Source organism: Diceros bicornis, chromosome 27 (assembly GCF_020826845.1).
Source record: "Diceros bicornis minor isolate mBicDic1 chromosome 27, mDicBic1.mat.cur, whole genome shotgun sequence".
NCBI lineage: Eukaryota > Metazoa > Chordata > Mammalia > Perissodactyla > Rhinocerotidae > Diceros > Diceros bicornis.
In genome coordinates this window covers 3,495,007-3,511,267 of record NC_080766.1, presented here as the reverse complement: position 1 = coordinate 3,511,267, position 16,261 = coordinate 3,495,007, and the positions used below count along the sequence as shown (strand labels likewise).

At 51.7% G+C, this 16,261-nt stretch overlaps 2 protein-coding genes across 7 annotated transcripts in view; both read right to left on the bottom strand.

Moving 5' to 3' along the window:
- Nucleotides 1-15,949, bottom strand: part of LOC131423087 (ral guanine nucleotide dissociation stimulator-like) — a 52,049-nt gene extending 36,100 nt beyond the window's left edge. For 4 of the 5 annotated variants that reach the window (XM_058570652.1, XM_058570654.1, XM_058570653.1 and 1 more), the window contains exons 1-4: nucleotides 14,291-15,949; nucleotides 13,079-13,299; nucleotides 12,097-12,312; nucleotides 11,619-11,722 (exon numbers count right to left, since the gene is read on the bottom strand). In XM_058570652.1, coding sequence (XP_058426635.1) covers nucleotides 11,619-11,722; nucleotides 12,097-12,312; nucleotides 13,079-13,299; nucleotides 14,291-14,324 — 575 coding nt within the window. In that variant the 5' untranslated portion in view covers nucleotides 14,325-15,949. The remainder of the gene's footprint in view (nucleotides 1-11,618; nucleotides 11,723-12,096; nucleotides 12,313-13,078; nucleotides 13,300-14,290) is intronic. The other variant, XM_058570651.1, reaches the window with a different exon arrangement.
- LOC131423092 (ral guanine nucleotide dissociation stimulator-like) lies at nucleotides 6,928-11,376 on the bottom strand. 2 transcript variants are annotated; one of them, XR_009224223.1, is made up of 7 exons: nucleotides 11,056-11,376; nucleotides 9,428-9,526; nucleotides 8,962-9,036; nucleotides 8,331-8,363; nucleotides 7,850-7,971; nucleotides 7,560-7,650; nucleotides 6,928-7,222 (listed from the first exon to the last, which is right to left on the bottom strand). XR_009224223.1 is itself a non-coding variant. In XM_058570673.1 (6 exons), the coding sequence occupies exons 1-6, from the start codon at nucleotides 11,062-11,064 to the stop codon at nucleotides 7,614-7,616; spliced, it is 375 nt and encodes a 124-aa protein (XP_058426656.1). In that variant the 5' UTR covers nucleotides 11,065-11,376; the 3' UTR covers nucleotides 7,259-7,613. The 2 variants fall into 2 exon arrangements, 1 of the variants encoding a protein (XP_058426656.1); XM_058570673.1 differs by lacking the exon at nucleotides 6,928-7,222 and having other exon boundaries at nucleotides 7,259-7,650.
- Nucleotides 15,950-16,261: the final 312 nt, after the last annotated feature.

The following is a 16,261-nucleotide window of genomic DNA, read 5'->3' as shown; positions in this document are numbered from 1 at the left end:
ATAGAAAACAAGCAGGAAAAGGAAGTCAGAGACCTGGACAAGGATCCCAGGAGGATTCAAATCTAGGTCAGGGGTGAACACGGAGCCCCTAGAGGGGCCTGAGGAGGGAATGTCCTGCCTGCCTTTAGACCATTTACAAGTGACCTTCCTCGGGTCTTGTCCTCTCCCCGTGCACGTTTGTCTTGACATGAGTACAGCCATGTTTGGCCGCTCCATTGACCTATAGCCACCAGCACACAAAGAAATACAAAGCTGCTTTCTGTGCGGTGGGAACTGGCCTTTTCCCGGGAACTGGCCTTTCTCCCACGGAGGGAGTTGCAAGTTGTAACAGTTCAAGGCTCTTGGAGCGTCGTAGCACGGGAGGGACTGGCCATCTGTGCCGGGCTAAGACGATAACCAAAGAAAACAATGCACGTACACAACCACTGGGCTGGGACGTTAGCCAAGGGGCTCAGTGCACGTACGCCACTGATAACTGTTTTGTGCATGGGAACACTAGATGCTTGCTCTGTAAACTCTGTAACTGCTTATATAAATTGCTGGAAGCTGAGACCTGGTGAGCGTTCCACCTGTGGAAGGGACGCCTTGCCCAGGATGTGTGATCCTTGCCCAGCCGTGTCGATTGACAGGACTCTCCCGGCAGTGGGGCGTGGATGTTGTGAGTAATTGATTTACTGTGAAGTAACTGATTTGATGTGTTCTCTTTTCGGTCAACCTGGTGTTTCTCTTTCCGGTTGATTTGTGTCATTTCCCTTCAGTCGATCTGGTGTTTCCCTTTCCGATCGATCTGATGTTTTTCCCTCTTATTATATGACCTATTCGGATCTGCTGCTATCTCAGCCGATGTGGATGTTTTCCCTTTCCAGTTGAGCTGGTGTTTTTTCCCTCTTATTATTTGACCTATTGGGATCTGTTTGCGGACTATCGCCTTTACTATCCTCTATATAATAAAATATACCTTCAGTCCATTTGTTTGGAGTGGAAAGTGTCTTTTACGTCTCTGATCTAATCCCCGAACCTCTCATAACATAATTGGCGCTGTGAGCAGGATTCGATTAAGGAGATGCCTTTCCTATTCAAACGAAAGGTAACTGAAGCCAAGGTGGAAGAAATTCCAGGATGGGAGGACCCTCCCTTTTGCACTCTGGCTGGGGAGTGGGCTCGCAGGTCAGGGTTATGTGAAGCTTGGGATGCTCGTCTGAGACGATTTGAACCGTTGGATGTGACCAAAGCTTTGCAGATGGTGGAAAGGAAAAAGAAAGATGATGTTTCTTTTTTGGCACGGCGAGGTTGGTGTTTGCTGACTGCTTATCGTCGGGCTATAGAAGATAGGGATAAGATACAGAAAGAGAAGGCACTCTTGGAAAAAGAAAATTCAGATTTGCAGTTTTGCTTGGCTATGATTCAATGTCAATATCATGCACTGGGAGATCAGGCTCGTAACTACCAAGCTATAGCAGAAAAGGCTGCTGTAAGAGTTGCCAAATATAAATATAGAAAGAGGAGAGGAAAGGTAAATGAACGAAAAGTTCATATGGCCATAGCATCGGCCGGTCCTAAGTGGGACCCGGACACATGGGATGGTGATATCTGGGATGATGATTCTGAAACTGATTATGAGGAAGAGGAAAAACCGCCCAAACGCACAGAGGCACGTCCTCTTCGCCGTCGGCGGATGGAAATGGATGGTAATCATTCTGTAAGGAAAGATGTGATTGAGGATTTTAACCAACAAGAAATTTCTGATATTTTAGCCCGGGCTACACAAAAGCCTGGAGAAGCCATTATAACCTGGCTTGTTCGCCTATATGATATGGGCGCTACAGGAATTAATCTGGATGCAGGAGATGCTTTTAAATTTGTAATTTTGTCCAATGATCCAGTAATACGGGGAGCTTCCAGAGATTGGAGCATGAATGCTCACTCCCCAAATGATCGTGGACAAGGCACTGATGGTACAACTTTATTGGCTCTTGCAGTAAAAGGAGCTCAAGATAAATACCCCACGGAGGATATGTGGCCAGACACTAATAGATCGTGGTATACTTTAAAATATTGTGTCCAAAAGATGAGAGAAGAAACCATGAAACGGGCTGTGTTTCTGGGGTGTGGTGAAGCTTTAAATGAAATGACTTTAAGTGTCCAGGTGCGACACAAGTTGATAAAAACTGCACCTCCGGCATACAAGCAAATAATTACAACCCTTCTCATAAATGAAACTGAAAACCCTATAGCAACACTAGCAGATAAGATTATGCAGCTAGCAGACTTGGGAGACTGGCAGACAACTGAAAACTCTCCAGGAAGGGAAAAAAGGAAAACATTCTTTAAAAAGGATAAAATGACTTGAGGTGATATGTTTTTGGCCCTACTCCGGGCAGGAGTACCCAAAGACCAGATTGATGGAGTTGACACTAAAGAATTATGGAAACTATATAAAGAAAAAGGGCTGAATGTAAAACAAGTGAACAGAGGGGACAGTATAAAGAATGCTTCCAACCCAGTGCCTGCTGCACCTAGTGCACTGCCTCCTCCCTCGGATCCTCTTTTTGCTGACTTATGTGATTGAGGGGAAGGCCAAACCTCTGTATCGATTAGTGCCACTATAAGAAAAGATATTAGACCACATGTACCAATTAAAATATTTTGGAAGAATGGATCTACAACTAGTGTGCAGGCACTTATAGATACAGGGGCGGAGGCCACCCTTATCTATGGGAATCCAACTAAGTTTCAAGATACATCAATTCTGATAACTGGATTGAGAGGAAAAGAAATCCAGGCAGTTACCACTAATCTTTCTATGCAAATTGGGCAACTACCCCGGCGCACATATCTAGTTATGATTGTGCCAATACCAGAATATGTAATTGGGATTGATATTCTGAAAGGATTGACATTAAATTTGGCTGATGGACAATACCAATTTGCTATTAGAGCTTTGTCTTTTCATATTAATGCTGTAATTGTGGGATGTTTGCATCATGAAGTAGAAATTCCACCTGCCACGCAAGTGGTCAATCAAAGACAATATCGCATCCCTGGAGGACAACAAGAAATATCTGAGACCATAGAAGATTATTTGGCTGTAAAAGTCCTTCGCAGAGTAACTACAGCCTGGAATAATCCTATCTGGCCTGTTAAAAAAGGTGATGGGACATGGAGAATGACTGTAGATTACAGAGAGCTAAACAAAGTGACTCCGGCTATTCAAGCGGCCGTCCCTGATTTGATTACTGATATAACAGAATCTCCTGTTAAATGGGGTGTCTCATATGACCAATTGACTGAAAAACAACAAAAACATACCTGGTTTATGGATGGTTCTGCCAAAATGATATCGGGCTCACGGAAATGGAAAGCAGTTGCCTATAACCCATCCACCCAACAAACAATTGTCACCACCGGAGATAATATGAGTAGCCAATATGCTGAACTTTATGCGGTGTATCAGGCACTTCAACAAGAACAGGGCCAACAATGTCATATATATACTGATTCATGGGCAGTGGCACAAGGTTTGGCAACGTGGATGCCACAATGGAAAAAATATGATGGGAAAATTAATGATAAAGAAATATGGGGAAAGAAATTATGGGAAGACATATGGTTATGGTGTCAAAACACAATTGTTACTGTATTTCATGTTGATGCTCACAGTTCTTTAATTTCTGCAGAACGAAAGCATAATTCTCATGCTGATGAGCTGGTGCAGATTCGTGCAACGCACAACCCAGGCTTAGCACAATGGGTCCACGAAAAGAGTGGACAATTGGGAGAACAAGCTTCATACAGGTGGGCACAACAAAGGGGAATCCTTGTCACCCATGATGATATTGCCACTGCAGTACAACAATGTCAGTTATGCCAACAATTAAAAAAACAGGGAGTTCCACATCCCTACCAAGGTCATATCCAAAAGGGATTATTTCCCGCCCATACCTGGCAAATAGATTTTATTGGACCATTGCCAAATTCTTGTGGATATACTTATGTCTGCACTGCTGTTGATACATATTCTGGTTATTTATTGGCTATGCCAGCTAAAGTGGCCACCCAACAGAGTGCCATAAAATTATTAGATACAATTAAGTTATATTATGAAACACCAAGGCAAATTCAGAGTGACAATGGTTCCCACTTTACAGGTAAGTTGATTCAAACCTATACCAAGGAAAATTATATAGAATGGATTTATCATATACCTTATTACCCCCAAGCTGCAGGCCTCATAAAACGAATGAATGGATTGCTTAAACAACAATTGAGGAAACTTGGTCATGGCTCATTAAAGGGGTGGCACAACCATCTAAGTACTGCTCTAAATATGTTAAATAACAGGCCACTAGGCCCTAATGAGACTCCTCTGTCAAGGTTGTTACCAGCAAAGATTACAGAAGTGGCAGCCGCCACCCATGAGCTTATGACCTTAACCTATTGGCCCCTGACGCAGTCTGCTAAACCGCCTTTTCGTGCCACGGCCGAAGCGGCTGGATTGGATTTATCTACTGTTCATTCTATTCAATTGCCCCCTAAGAAGCAGTCTATACTCCCTACTGGGATAGGGGTACAATTTCCCAAAAATACCTTTGGTTTGTTAAAAGGACGCTCTGGACTGGCAGCAAAAGGTATTGATGTACTGGGAGGAGTCATTGATCCAGATTACCAAGGAGAAATAAAATTTATATTATATAATGGTAGTGACACAGTACTAACTGTAGAGTCTGGGGAACGAGTGGGACAATTATTGGTGCTTCCCCTCTTGACTCCAAATGTGTCACAAGGACAGCCTCCAAGTGAATTAACTAAAAGAGGAATGCAAGGATTTGGGTCTACAGATGGATGGAAATCTGGAGCAAAGGTGTGGGTGACACATCCACCCAATGTGGCTCCCCGTGCCGCAGAAGTAATGGCCCAAGGGCCCACTGCAACACTCATAGTTATGTATCCAGGAAATGAACAGTTATATCATGTTCCTAAAGATTCTGTTTCTTTGCGTAAATAGATATTCCTGCTGTGTTCACTATGCTGTGCTGCACCTCCATGTCTGCTGCAGACCTACACACCAACTAATGCCTCTGTAGGACAACCTTTGACCCTCTACTGTTAGACCAACTGCTCTACACCAGTGGGACCTATAACCTGGACTATGAATGGCCGAGAAATTTGGTCTCAGAAACATCAAACAATCTCTCGGTACAAGCCTATATCTGATCAGTCACACAAAACTAGTTATAATTTCTCTATTACCCTGCCTTCTGTTACCCTCCGTGATGGGGGCTGGTCTGGACTTCTGCAAGCTAGTTTGTTATGCCTAAGTGTTACCTTATCTAATGTTATCTTTGATGCTGTATATGATTTGCAAGATCAAGTTAATAACATTTCATATTCTAAGGGGTTATTTGATTGGCTACCTTGGGGTTTGGGTCCTTTATTGCGAGATAGTTTTATAATTATTGTAGTCATTGGATTTTGGATTCTTGGATGTGCCTTATGTGCTTGTGTACAAAGTTCATTGTCTGTGCATATGGTGTCTTATGGTTAATGGAGACGGCCACGGCCGAATATATCTTGACATGAGTACAGCCATGTTTGGCCGCTCAATTGACCTACAGCCACCAGCACACAAAAAAATACAAAGCTGCTTTCTGTGTGGTGGGAACTGGCCTTTTCCCGGGAACTGGCCTTTCTCCCATGGAGGGAGTTGCAAATTGTAACAGTTCAAGGCTCTTGGAGCGTTGTAGCACGGGATGGACTGGCCATCTGTGCCGGGCTAAGATGATAACCAAAGAAAACAACGCACGTACACAACTACTGGGCTGGGATGTTAGCCAAGGGGCTCAGTGCACATATGCCACTGATAACCATTTGTGCAGGGGAACACTAGATGCTTGCTCTGTAAACTCTGTAACTGCTTATATAAACTGCTGGAAGCTGAGACCTGGTGAGCGTTCCACTTGTGGAAGGGACGCCTTGCCCAGGATGTGTGATCCTTGCCCAGCCGTGTCGATTGACAGGACTCTCCCGGCAGTGGGGTGTGGATGTTGTGAGTAATTGATTTACTGTGAAGTAACTGATTTGATGTGTTCTCTTTTCGGTCAATCTGGTGTTTCTCTTTCCGGTTGATTTGTGTCATTTCCCTTCAGTCGATCTGGTGTTTCCCTTTCCGATCGATCTGATGTTTTCCCCTCTTATTATATGACCTATTCAGATCTGCTGCTATCTCAGCCGATGTGGATGTTTTCCCTTTCCAGTCGAGCTGGTGTTTTTTCCCTCTTATTATTTGACCTATTGGGATCTGTTTGCGGACTATCGCCTTTGCTATCCTCCATATAATAAAATATACCTTCAGTCCATTTGTTTGGAGTGGAAAATGTCTTTTACATCTCTGATCGAATCCCCGAACCTCTCATAACAACGTTTTGATATTTTTACATCGTTTTCCCCACTTACAGCTGATGCAATTCCAGAGGTTGAACTAGAAAACTACAAGTTCCTAAAATATGATCAAAAGAAACCTCACAAGAGAATCAGAAACTATTCCCTCTTCCTCCAGAATGTAGAAAGGCAGCCCCTGCCTGTGGCACGACATGGTCCTGGGTAGTGCTGTTTTAAAGACACCCACATTTCAGTGGTTGTTGCTCTGCCTATGAAAGTACCTTCAACCTTTAAATCCCAAGAGAATGGGCAGCGGGCCGTGTCTGCTCCTGGAGCAGCTCAATGATACTGAAATGAACTTGTCCTCTGACTTAGGGGGACTTGGGAGTGTCCCCACTGGCCAGGGAAGGGGCTGGTCCTTCTCCCACATACAATAAGCTGATGACCCAGAAGAGTTCTTGATTCAAGGAGAAATGTGAGATTCTATGCCTCCCTTACATGCCTACAGAAAGCGACAGAACCACACCACAACTCCCAGGCTATTAAAGGGAACAGGACTTTAATATAATATTCAAATATGGCATTTATTATTTACAACATATAACTACTGTCCCTCCCCAATGGGTGACTAGATGCTGGGGTAGACATGTCAGGGAGCTGGGGGGGGGTCGTCCCCGCTCTCTTGGGCTTCACGGGGCCCCAGGAATCAGCTTGCAATGCTCCCCTACCCATCAGGTGGGAGGAGCCGGCCCGGTGCATCGCAAGCGTCCCAGCTGTGTCCCCGCTGCTGAGGATGCGATTGTGATTGGCCACTGGTACGGGGCTCGGTGTTGGGGCCTGGGGGCTGAGTAGAAGAGTCGGGTTATCTTGGGGTCCTCCCTCAGAACCATGGCGCCACACCCTGTCCCCACTGCACTGGGTGCTCCAGTCCCTGTGCTCAGTGCTGTCAGCCACCAGTACCCCATTTGTCCCTGTCACATGAGCGATCATTTAGTATCACCTATTTTATAGAGGAGGAAACAGAGTCTCAGGAAGCTGGAGAGAGTCACCCCAGTCACAGGACTGCTCAGTAGTGGAGCTGGGATCCCAGTGCCAGCTGTCCGACTCCCAAAGGCCACGCTTAGCCCGAAGCTTTACTGAACCCCTAGGAGTCAGTCACCCCGGCCCAGACACTCACTCACCCCTGACCTTGATGATAGCCGGTTCTTCTTGGCCTTGAGTATTCTGCTGGCCAATTAGGCCTGGGGCCATAGCTGGCAGGACAGGCTGTAGCTACAGGACACAGAAGCACCTGTGAGCCTACCAGGAGCCACACCACAGGTGACCCCCCACTGCCTGCCCAGCAGCTGGAGTCTGGGTGTCCCAGAGGTTGCAACACGATAAGGCCTGGGGCTGACCAGGGGGCCACGGAGACAGGCTCTCTGGAGGGAGGGTCCACCTCTGCCCTCAGCCAACTCCTGCCCGGCCTCACCTATCATTCTCATTGAGCAGCTCCATGTCCTGGAACCAGGCCCCAAATCGCTCCTCGGGCTCTAGGTTGTAATTCTTTGCAGCCACCTGGAGCAGCAGGATCTCCCTCATGACTCGGTATTCCTGGGGCCAGAGGGAAGGAGAGGATGCAGACAGGGCCTGTGGGGGATGCTGCAGCGGCCTTGTCGGGGGTGAGAAGTGGGGCAGGGGACCAGTCCTGGGAACCCTCCTTCCCTCCAGTCGCATCCAGGCTCTACCTGTTCTCAGAATGGGAATAATCAGCCCCTCCTCCAGGAAGTTTTCCTTGACGCCATCCTCCCCTCAACCCACCCGCCAATTGGATGGCTCTCCCTTTTCTCTGTTATCAAACTCTTCCTCTCAATCTAAGATACAGGGGGGTGGAGCCAGGGACTGTTCTGCCCAGAGGGTCTCTGATTTCCACCTCCTTCCCCTCCCCTGCAGGGAGTGCCACAGCTGCTCACCTCAGTCCTTTTCTGAAGGTTGATCTCATTCCCCTGGAAGGCAGACAGCCAGAGTCCATCAGACAGAGCCCCCCCAGCCTGACTAGCCCTCTATGCCCACCCCTTCTCATGGTGCACGACTGCCAGGTCCCCAGAGGGGCCGGGCATGCAGAGAAAACAGGACTTGGACCTAGGCTGGGCTCTGGGCTCCAGAGGAGGAGGACATGGGGGAGAGGCTGAGGGACCTGGCAGCACAACCCTCTCTGATGACAGACTTGGAGGCTGAGGCCTCAGGCAGAGGGAACTGCTCAGCCACTTATGTGCTGCCTGACTTGGGGGGACCCGACTCCTCTCTCCCTCCATGGGCAGCATGGGAGTTAGAGGCTGAATCCAGCTCAGATAAAACTTCACGCAGCTGTGCCATCAGGCAGCTCTGAGCTTCCCCAGCCTGGGGAACCAGAATGGGTGTCTCAGGCGGAGCCTGTGTTCACTCATCCCTAAGATGGGCCTGCTGCCCCAGCTCCCAGGGGCGGCTGCGAGGCTCTCATGAGAGATGTGCCAAGTGCTGAGAGCTCAGAGGTTAGTTCGGGGGCTCCTGCATCCCCAGGCTCAGGATCCTGGTCTTCCCTGCCTGGTCCCCATGTTCACCCACCTCGAGATAATCACCCATCGCCAGGTGCAGCATCAGCAGGTCACCGAGGAAAGTGCCAAGATAGGGGACGACACCCTGTCACGTGGGGGTTCGGGTGAGATGAGCCCTTGCTCTCAAGTCGTCCCTGTGCAGACCCTCCCCTGAAAAGTCCTCAACCTCAGCCTCCTGGCCCACCCCAGGGTTCCCACGGGGAGCAGCCTAGGACCCTCAATTCCTCCTCCCTTCACACCGCAAGAACACCCACACTCCTCCTCCTCACCTCCCAGGGCTGGCTTCTGGCAAATCACAGGGTGTGCGGTCCCTGGCCCTCCCCACAACCCATCCTGCACCAGCTCTTCCAGGGCCCCCTCCTGGTCACTTCTACTGGGGGACTCAAGCACTGTGGCACCAGGAGGAAGGGCCCTCCTCTCTTGATTTGAGGCCTCCAGCTGGGAGGGCAGAGCCCCTCCCCCACAGGCACACTCACCTGCTGCTGCTGCTGCTGCTGCTGCTGCTGCTGCTGCTGCTGCTTCTCCTGCACTCTCTGGGGGATGATCTCCGGGGGGGCAAACGTGGAGGGCCCCTCCTGCCAGGGTCGATGACAGTGTCAGCGGGCCATACTCCCCTCACCCCATTTCTCTCCAGCACCACTGGCCTCTGACCCTGGACATCTGACTCGAGTCAACTGGTACAATTGCCACTCCATCCTCCAAGGTCTTGTGATTCTAGAACAAACCCAGCTCCAACTCACACTCTAGGTGTGAGCTTGGGCCTGTGGCCTGGCCTCCTCGAGCCTGTTTCCTCATCTGGAAAGTGTGAGAACTCCAGCTACGTCAGAGGTTCTCCTGAGGACTCAGTGACATATGACTGTCATCGTTGTCCTCGCCCTCACCCCTCCGTGTGGAGCAGGCAGAAAGCTCCCACATTCCTTTCCTCCCTCTTATCTCATCACCACCGTATGAGGCCTGCACCACACAATCACCATCCCTCCACTTCCGTGATGAGGAGGCAGAGGCCCAAACAGGGGCAGTGAGTTGCTCAGGGGCCCACAGAGGAGAGGCCACTTGCCCCTCCCAGCCAGAGGCCCTGTTCCAATGTCCTCACCTAACCCCCGCCCCACCACTGACCACAGTACTGTCCCCTGAGCTCTCAAAGCATGGTCCTGGGCCGAGCTGTGGATGGAGAAGACGAGGTGTCTTGGGAGTCCGGTTGAGTGGCTCTTGCCTGCCCCAGTCCCATGGAGTGTCTGGCCCCCAGGTTGGGACAGAGGCCGTGCCAAAGCCTACTCCTCCCCAAGGAAGCCCTCAGGACATTCCCCTGCAATGAACTCTTTCTTTATCCACTCAGGAACTGGACCGCCAAGGTGCCACCTCCAATCAACAAGGAAGGGGGTGACAGGATGCTTTGCTTCCTCGTTTACATGAAGCTTCCAAGGTCCTTTCAGAAAGATCCACTAAGAATCCGTCAGTTGCCTAGACGCTTCACATAAGCCACCTGGGGCATATGTCATTGCCAACCGGGCACTCAGGTGAGACTCCTGTGGTTGGCTCCAGTGACTGCTCTAGGGGTTCGGGGGGGGGTCCCAGAATGCACACACATCTGTCTCTGGTCCAGACGTTCAGAACCAAGGCTGAGCAGCCTGTTGGTCCACCTGGGCCACGGGAATCCCCTGCCATGCCCGAACCTGGGGCAGGCAGGGTGGCCTCCCCTTGGAGACATGGTGAAGACAGAAGGAGCGGCAGGGGCCTGGCTTCTTGAGGACAGGTTTAGGCTGAGGGCTAAACCCACCCCAACCACCCAACAGCCTGGAAGAAGCTACATCCAGCAGGATGGACGTGCTTGGAAGCCAGAGACCTGCTGATGGTGCCAGCTCGGCAACTCCTCCTGGAACAGCCCAGCCAACACCACCGAGTCCCAGGAGCACGGCCTCATGCCCACAAACGGCACCCCACCCGCCCGTGGAGGAAACAGATCCCTCTGCTTGTTAATCTGGACAAGACAGACGGGAATGTTTCAGAGAACGTTCAAGTGAGAAACTATCAAAACCACAGCCTGCCCAGTCCCCCTTTCCCCCTCGCCCCTCCTCTCTTTCCAGACCCCCAGCCTCCACTCTACCTTGGTCATCAATTCTCTTCTCAAGGACTTGTCATGGCTACAGAGCTCCTTAAGTTTTTCTGAGCTCTCCCTGAGGGGAGTGGAAAGAAGGAAGGATAAATTGGGGGATAAAGTGAGGGGTCTGAGTGCAAATCCCTTTTCTTTGCAAACCCAAGAGATGCAACCTGCCTGGAGGAGTGTTCTCACTGGACTCCTCTGAGCGCTAAGGTCTCGTGGGACTGGGCGGGGGCTCTCCTGTTGGTCACTGGGGTCTCCATTCCCCAGCTCTACAGAGCACCTCTGTTTTGACCACTTTGAGTTTCAACTGGGTGTAGATTTCTGTTGCCATAAACATTTGAAAATCTCCAATGTGGTTCAACCCTGGCATTTAGGGAAACTGAGTCCTGAAGCAGAACTGGTGCACTAAGGACCCAGGGAGGCTTAGAGACCCCCCACCGAGGCCCAGACCCTGTCCCCAGCATTTGCTGCCTCCCAGGAGTTCCCACGTGACTGAGGGAGCAACGGCAGACATACGAGAGATCCCCCATCCACCTTGATCCTCCTATGGAGAGGGGCCTACCCACCAGGAAACATCCGCCCACGTGTTCTTCAGGTGGCTTATGGAGGTTTTCTGCAGAGCAGAGATGACAGCACGGAGCGAGGAGAAGTTCTTCAGGATCTCGCACTCCTGGGGAAGGGAAGAGAATGAGCTGTGAGGTGGGGCACTGGAGACCCGCTTGCTCTAGCTTCAGTCCCCTTCTATTTAAATCTTCCCTCCTGGATGAGACAGATGCTCAGGGAGCCCCAGAAGGGCACATTTAGGACCCAGAGAATAACACTCACAGGGAGGAGGATTTTAGCTCAACCCAGGGAAGGAGCCAGGGAGGAAGTGAGCATCCTCCCACTGGGACCTGGAGTCAAGGTCAGCGGGCCCCTGGCAGGAAGGGCCTAGGGACTGTGCAGGGGCTTAGACCACACACTGCAATCCTGGGAGCTGATAAAGGTGGAGAGGCGGTTCCCAAGGCTCCAGAGAGGGGCTCCACTGGGCCTCCCGCAGCACACCTGGGCCACCTGGATCCAGTGCTCCACCACCCTCGCCCTGTCCTGGGCTGTCATGCTCGGGTCCCCGAGGCAGGTGGTGACGACGAGGCTGACCACCCTTCTGAAGTGGTCGACAGTGGCCTGGACGGTGGGTGCCAGGTGCTCATTGCCGGGCTTGTTCCTCTTGCCCCAGGTGGAGCCCAGGCACTGAGAGGGCACCACTTTCCGGAAGAGCTCCTGGGGAACAGGGGGAGTGTCACCCAGCCCTGCCACACCCCAGCTCCGTGTCTACTGCCCCCAAAGTGCCGCACAGGGGTCACGGTTTAGAGCTGGAGCTCAGGAAGCTCAGGATGTGGTCTGAGCCTTGTGAGAGTCCCTGGGTTTTCTTCTCTGTCCACTGCGGACACCCAGCACAGGATGACCCAGAACCCAATACTGGCAGGGAAGGGAGGGGGCATTTGCACCCAGCCCGTCCTGGCTAACTCCAAGCTCCAGATGGTGGCTCAACTAGGCTTATCCCAAGGGGGCATCTTCCACCACCCTGATGCCCGCTCTGGTCCCACTCCGATTCTGATGCACATTCCCCTGTGGCAGCTACAACCACAGGCTCTGTCTGTCTCCCTTGTAGTGAAGTACACATCAGGTCTCTAATAAATGCTGAGGCTGTTGAGCCTCCTGAGCAGTCGGTTGGGCCACCAGGGACCTGGCTGCACACAGTGAGTTCCCCTCCCCCACTGATGGGCCAGGCCCCACGCAGCTTTCTGTCTCTTCTACCTCATGGAGCCGGCACAGCCACTCTGTGCAGCAGGTCCTGTTAGTGTCCACCTCTACCCTCTGCAGGTGGACAGCAAAGCCTTGGGGGTTCAGAAAGTTGCCCAGGTCGTACGGTTGGTAAGGGGGAGCGCCAGGATTTGGGCCCAGGTCATAGGAGTCCGGATCAGGTCTGGGGCACTGATGGCAGAGGGAAGGCCTGCCCCTCCGCCCTGAGAGCCCAGCTGCTCACCGCATCCATCACGGTCAACTGCTCCGCCACCAGCTTAGGAGGGAAGGCCGTGAGGTTAGGCTTCTTCTCACCCTCCTTAATGGCCACAGGTGGAGATGGACTTCCCACTAGAAGTGATGGTCCAGGTGACTCCAGCTCAGCAGCTCCCACTCCTGCTGCAGCCGACGTGGGCCCTTGCTCCAGCTCCAACACTGCTGAGGGAGGGGACGCTGGCTCCAGCGCTAGAGGGGGTGGTATTGACAGAGCTGGAGCCAGCTCTACCTCCACCACTGTCCACTGCCCTGCTTCTGCCGCCGGCTGGAGCTCTGCAGCTGGCGCTGCAGCGGGATAAAGGGAAAGGTTCACCCACATAGCTGACTTTCCACGTGTCCTTCCAAACACAGGAAAGATCCCACTTCCCTTCCGGGAATACCCAGCCTGCAGGCCGCCTTACCCTCTGGCTCTGCCTCAGTGGCCTCCAGAAGCTCACACCGGGCAAGGGAAAGAGGGTCACGGCAGCTCAGCTCCGAACCAGGCAAGGTGACCTGCATGTACATCCCCTTTAGCTTGAAAAAGGGACAGCCCCAGCCTGGTCCCGCCCTAGTTCTGGTCCCAGCCCGGCGTCTCAAGGTCCTGAGTGTGGAGACCCTCTGCTCCTGCTCTCATCTCAGAGCAGCACTGGATGGTGCGGGTGGGCTCGTGCACCTGCCCCTTGTCTAGTGAGTTGGTGGAGTCGAAACCATTGGGCAGCTCCTCGACCACCTCCTGAGAGGAGTTCTGCAAAGACTGCCCGGGAGCTGGGCCAGAAGGAATCAGGGGCTGCCTGCACACTGCCACTGGGGCCGACGCCCAAGAGAAAGTCTGCTCCTCAGTTCAGGCACAGAGGGGCATCCCTGCAAAGAACTGTGGTCAAGGAGGGAAAGAGATGAAACCTCTAGGGCTCCGTAACATATGAGTAGAGGAGCTCACCTTCTCACGCTGCCAGCCATGACCCTGTATGAACATGACAGACCCACCAGGCTTCCGACACCTAACTACCAGCTCCTGCCTAGGAATGACTCACCCCTCATGCCCTGCCTTCCCCCCTCCACACAGACACATGCGCGCACACACACACACACACACACACACACACACACACACGAAGAGGGGCAAGGAGTGTGGGGCTGATCAGGTGGGATCACAGTTGTGTCCTGGCCTGCACTAGCCTTTCCTGGGCTGCCCCGTTGTTACCTTTCGCTGCCTCCTGCCAGATGCCCAGAGGCATCGGGGATGAGGGCTGAGCCAACGTCGGCAATGACGAAAAAGATTCTCTTTCTGGGCTTTCTTGAGCCCAGATCTTCCAAAAATCGGGACACAACAACTAAACATCTTTGTCTGTTGACCGTCGCCAGTCAAGTGAGCTGGATGGGGGTCTGTGGGTGCCTGGTTACCAGAGTTCTAAGATCTGTTGAGGTCTATGACCAAAGAAGTGAGGTCATTTTTCAAGATTCCATTACCTGGGTCCCTTCCCTCAATCAGACTTGCCCAGAGCTGCTCCCTGCCCCTGGGCTGCTCACCCTCCTCCCCCATGTCATCTCCTGAACTGTACACAAGGAGCCCACACAGCCCTAGCCGCAGCTCCCTGGAAACCTCACTAGGGTCCTAGCTTTGAGGAGACAGAGATGAATGCAGACCTTCTTTTTCTTACCAGTTCTGCATCCTGGGAAAGTCACTGTGCCTCTCAGGTCCTCCCCAGTCTCCAAACCTGTACCATGGGGATCAGGCTAGAATCTACTTCCTAGGGACGTCACCCAGTGTATATGAGATAATATCTATTACCCCTGTGGGCTGGTGTCACATGTACCTAAGGCCCAAACTTAGAGATGGAAGAATAATAATGAGGGGTGACACGCAGCACAGAACACCACTCAAAACAGGCCTGGGTTCCAGGAATGTGATTTTGGGACAGTCACATCCAACTTGGCCTCATTTTCAGGTCAGCATCATGAGGGGGTTGAAACTAATGGAAATTCAGATATTGCCATACTGTGGCATAAAACCATTCAATTGTTTGCTGCTTTATGTAGAATCAGACCCAAGTGCCTCATCTTGGCCTATGAGGTGGATAGCCTCCACAGGGGTACCCAGTAAGCCCCACCCATGTTATACACCTCCCCGTGGAACCACTAAGTGGTTAGTCACTGGCTTCTGAACATAATAACAGCCAAGGTGACAGGATGTCTTGTCTAGATTTTAACTAAAAAAGTCTCTCACTTCCTCTTACTCCGTGTCTCTCTCTCACTCTGTCGAATCCCTGGAACTGAGGAATCAAATACTGGTGTTTTGGGGCTGCCCAATGTGGAGGCCCATCGAGGAGAGAAACAAGGGAGTGCCCAGGCCAACAGACAGAAGGGAACTCAGGCTCTCAGTCCAAACTGAACCCTGAAGGCTGAGAGTGAACTTGGGGGCCAGTCCTTCCCCCGTTGAGCCTCAGTTGAGGCCACAGCCCCAACCTGTTAAACTCATTGAGGCAGAGGCGCCCAGCTAAAACGTGCCTGATTGCTGATCCACACAAATTGTGAGATAGTCAACGTTTGTAGTTTTGAAATGCAAGGTTGGGGCAATGAAGTCAGAGAGGGAAAGGTAACTGACACAGCCCACCAGGCCCTGGCCCTACCTTCCACCCCAGCTCCTGTTCTCTCCTCCCAGCCTCCCTCCAGCCACACTGGCCACCTTTCTAACCTCTTCCGGCCAAACTCACTCTTGCCTGCAAGACTCTGCATCAGTCGCACCTTCTCCCTGACACACTGCTACCAGGCTCGTGCAGGGCTGGCTCCCCCCTGTCATTCTGGTCCCAGCAAATGTCACCCCAGTGAGGCCTTTCAGACCCTCCTACCAGTGACCCCCAGCCCTCCCTCACAACCCCCTGCTGTGTTTCTCTACAGCACTTGCTCTTTTCTTTCTCATGTCTTTGCTTTTGTCTCTTTCTCCTCTAGATTGTGAGCTCCTGGCGGGCAGGGACCACTTGGTCATTTTCATCCTGCACTTCGGCCCACCAGGGCACCCGGCACAGGGTGAGGGCTCAGTGCACAGCTGCTGAATGAGTACATGGGAAGCTCTTGCACCCCTCCCCCTGCTTATGACCAACTTTGATTGTGGAGATGAACACTAGTAAGAGGAGGTACAAGTTGTTTCTGAGGCAGGGGGACAGCCAGAAAGACC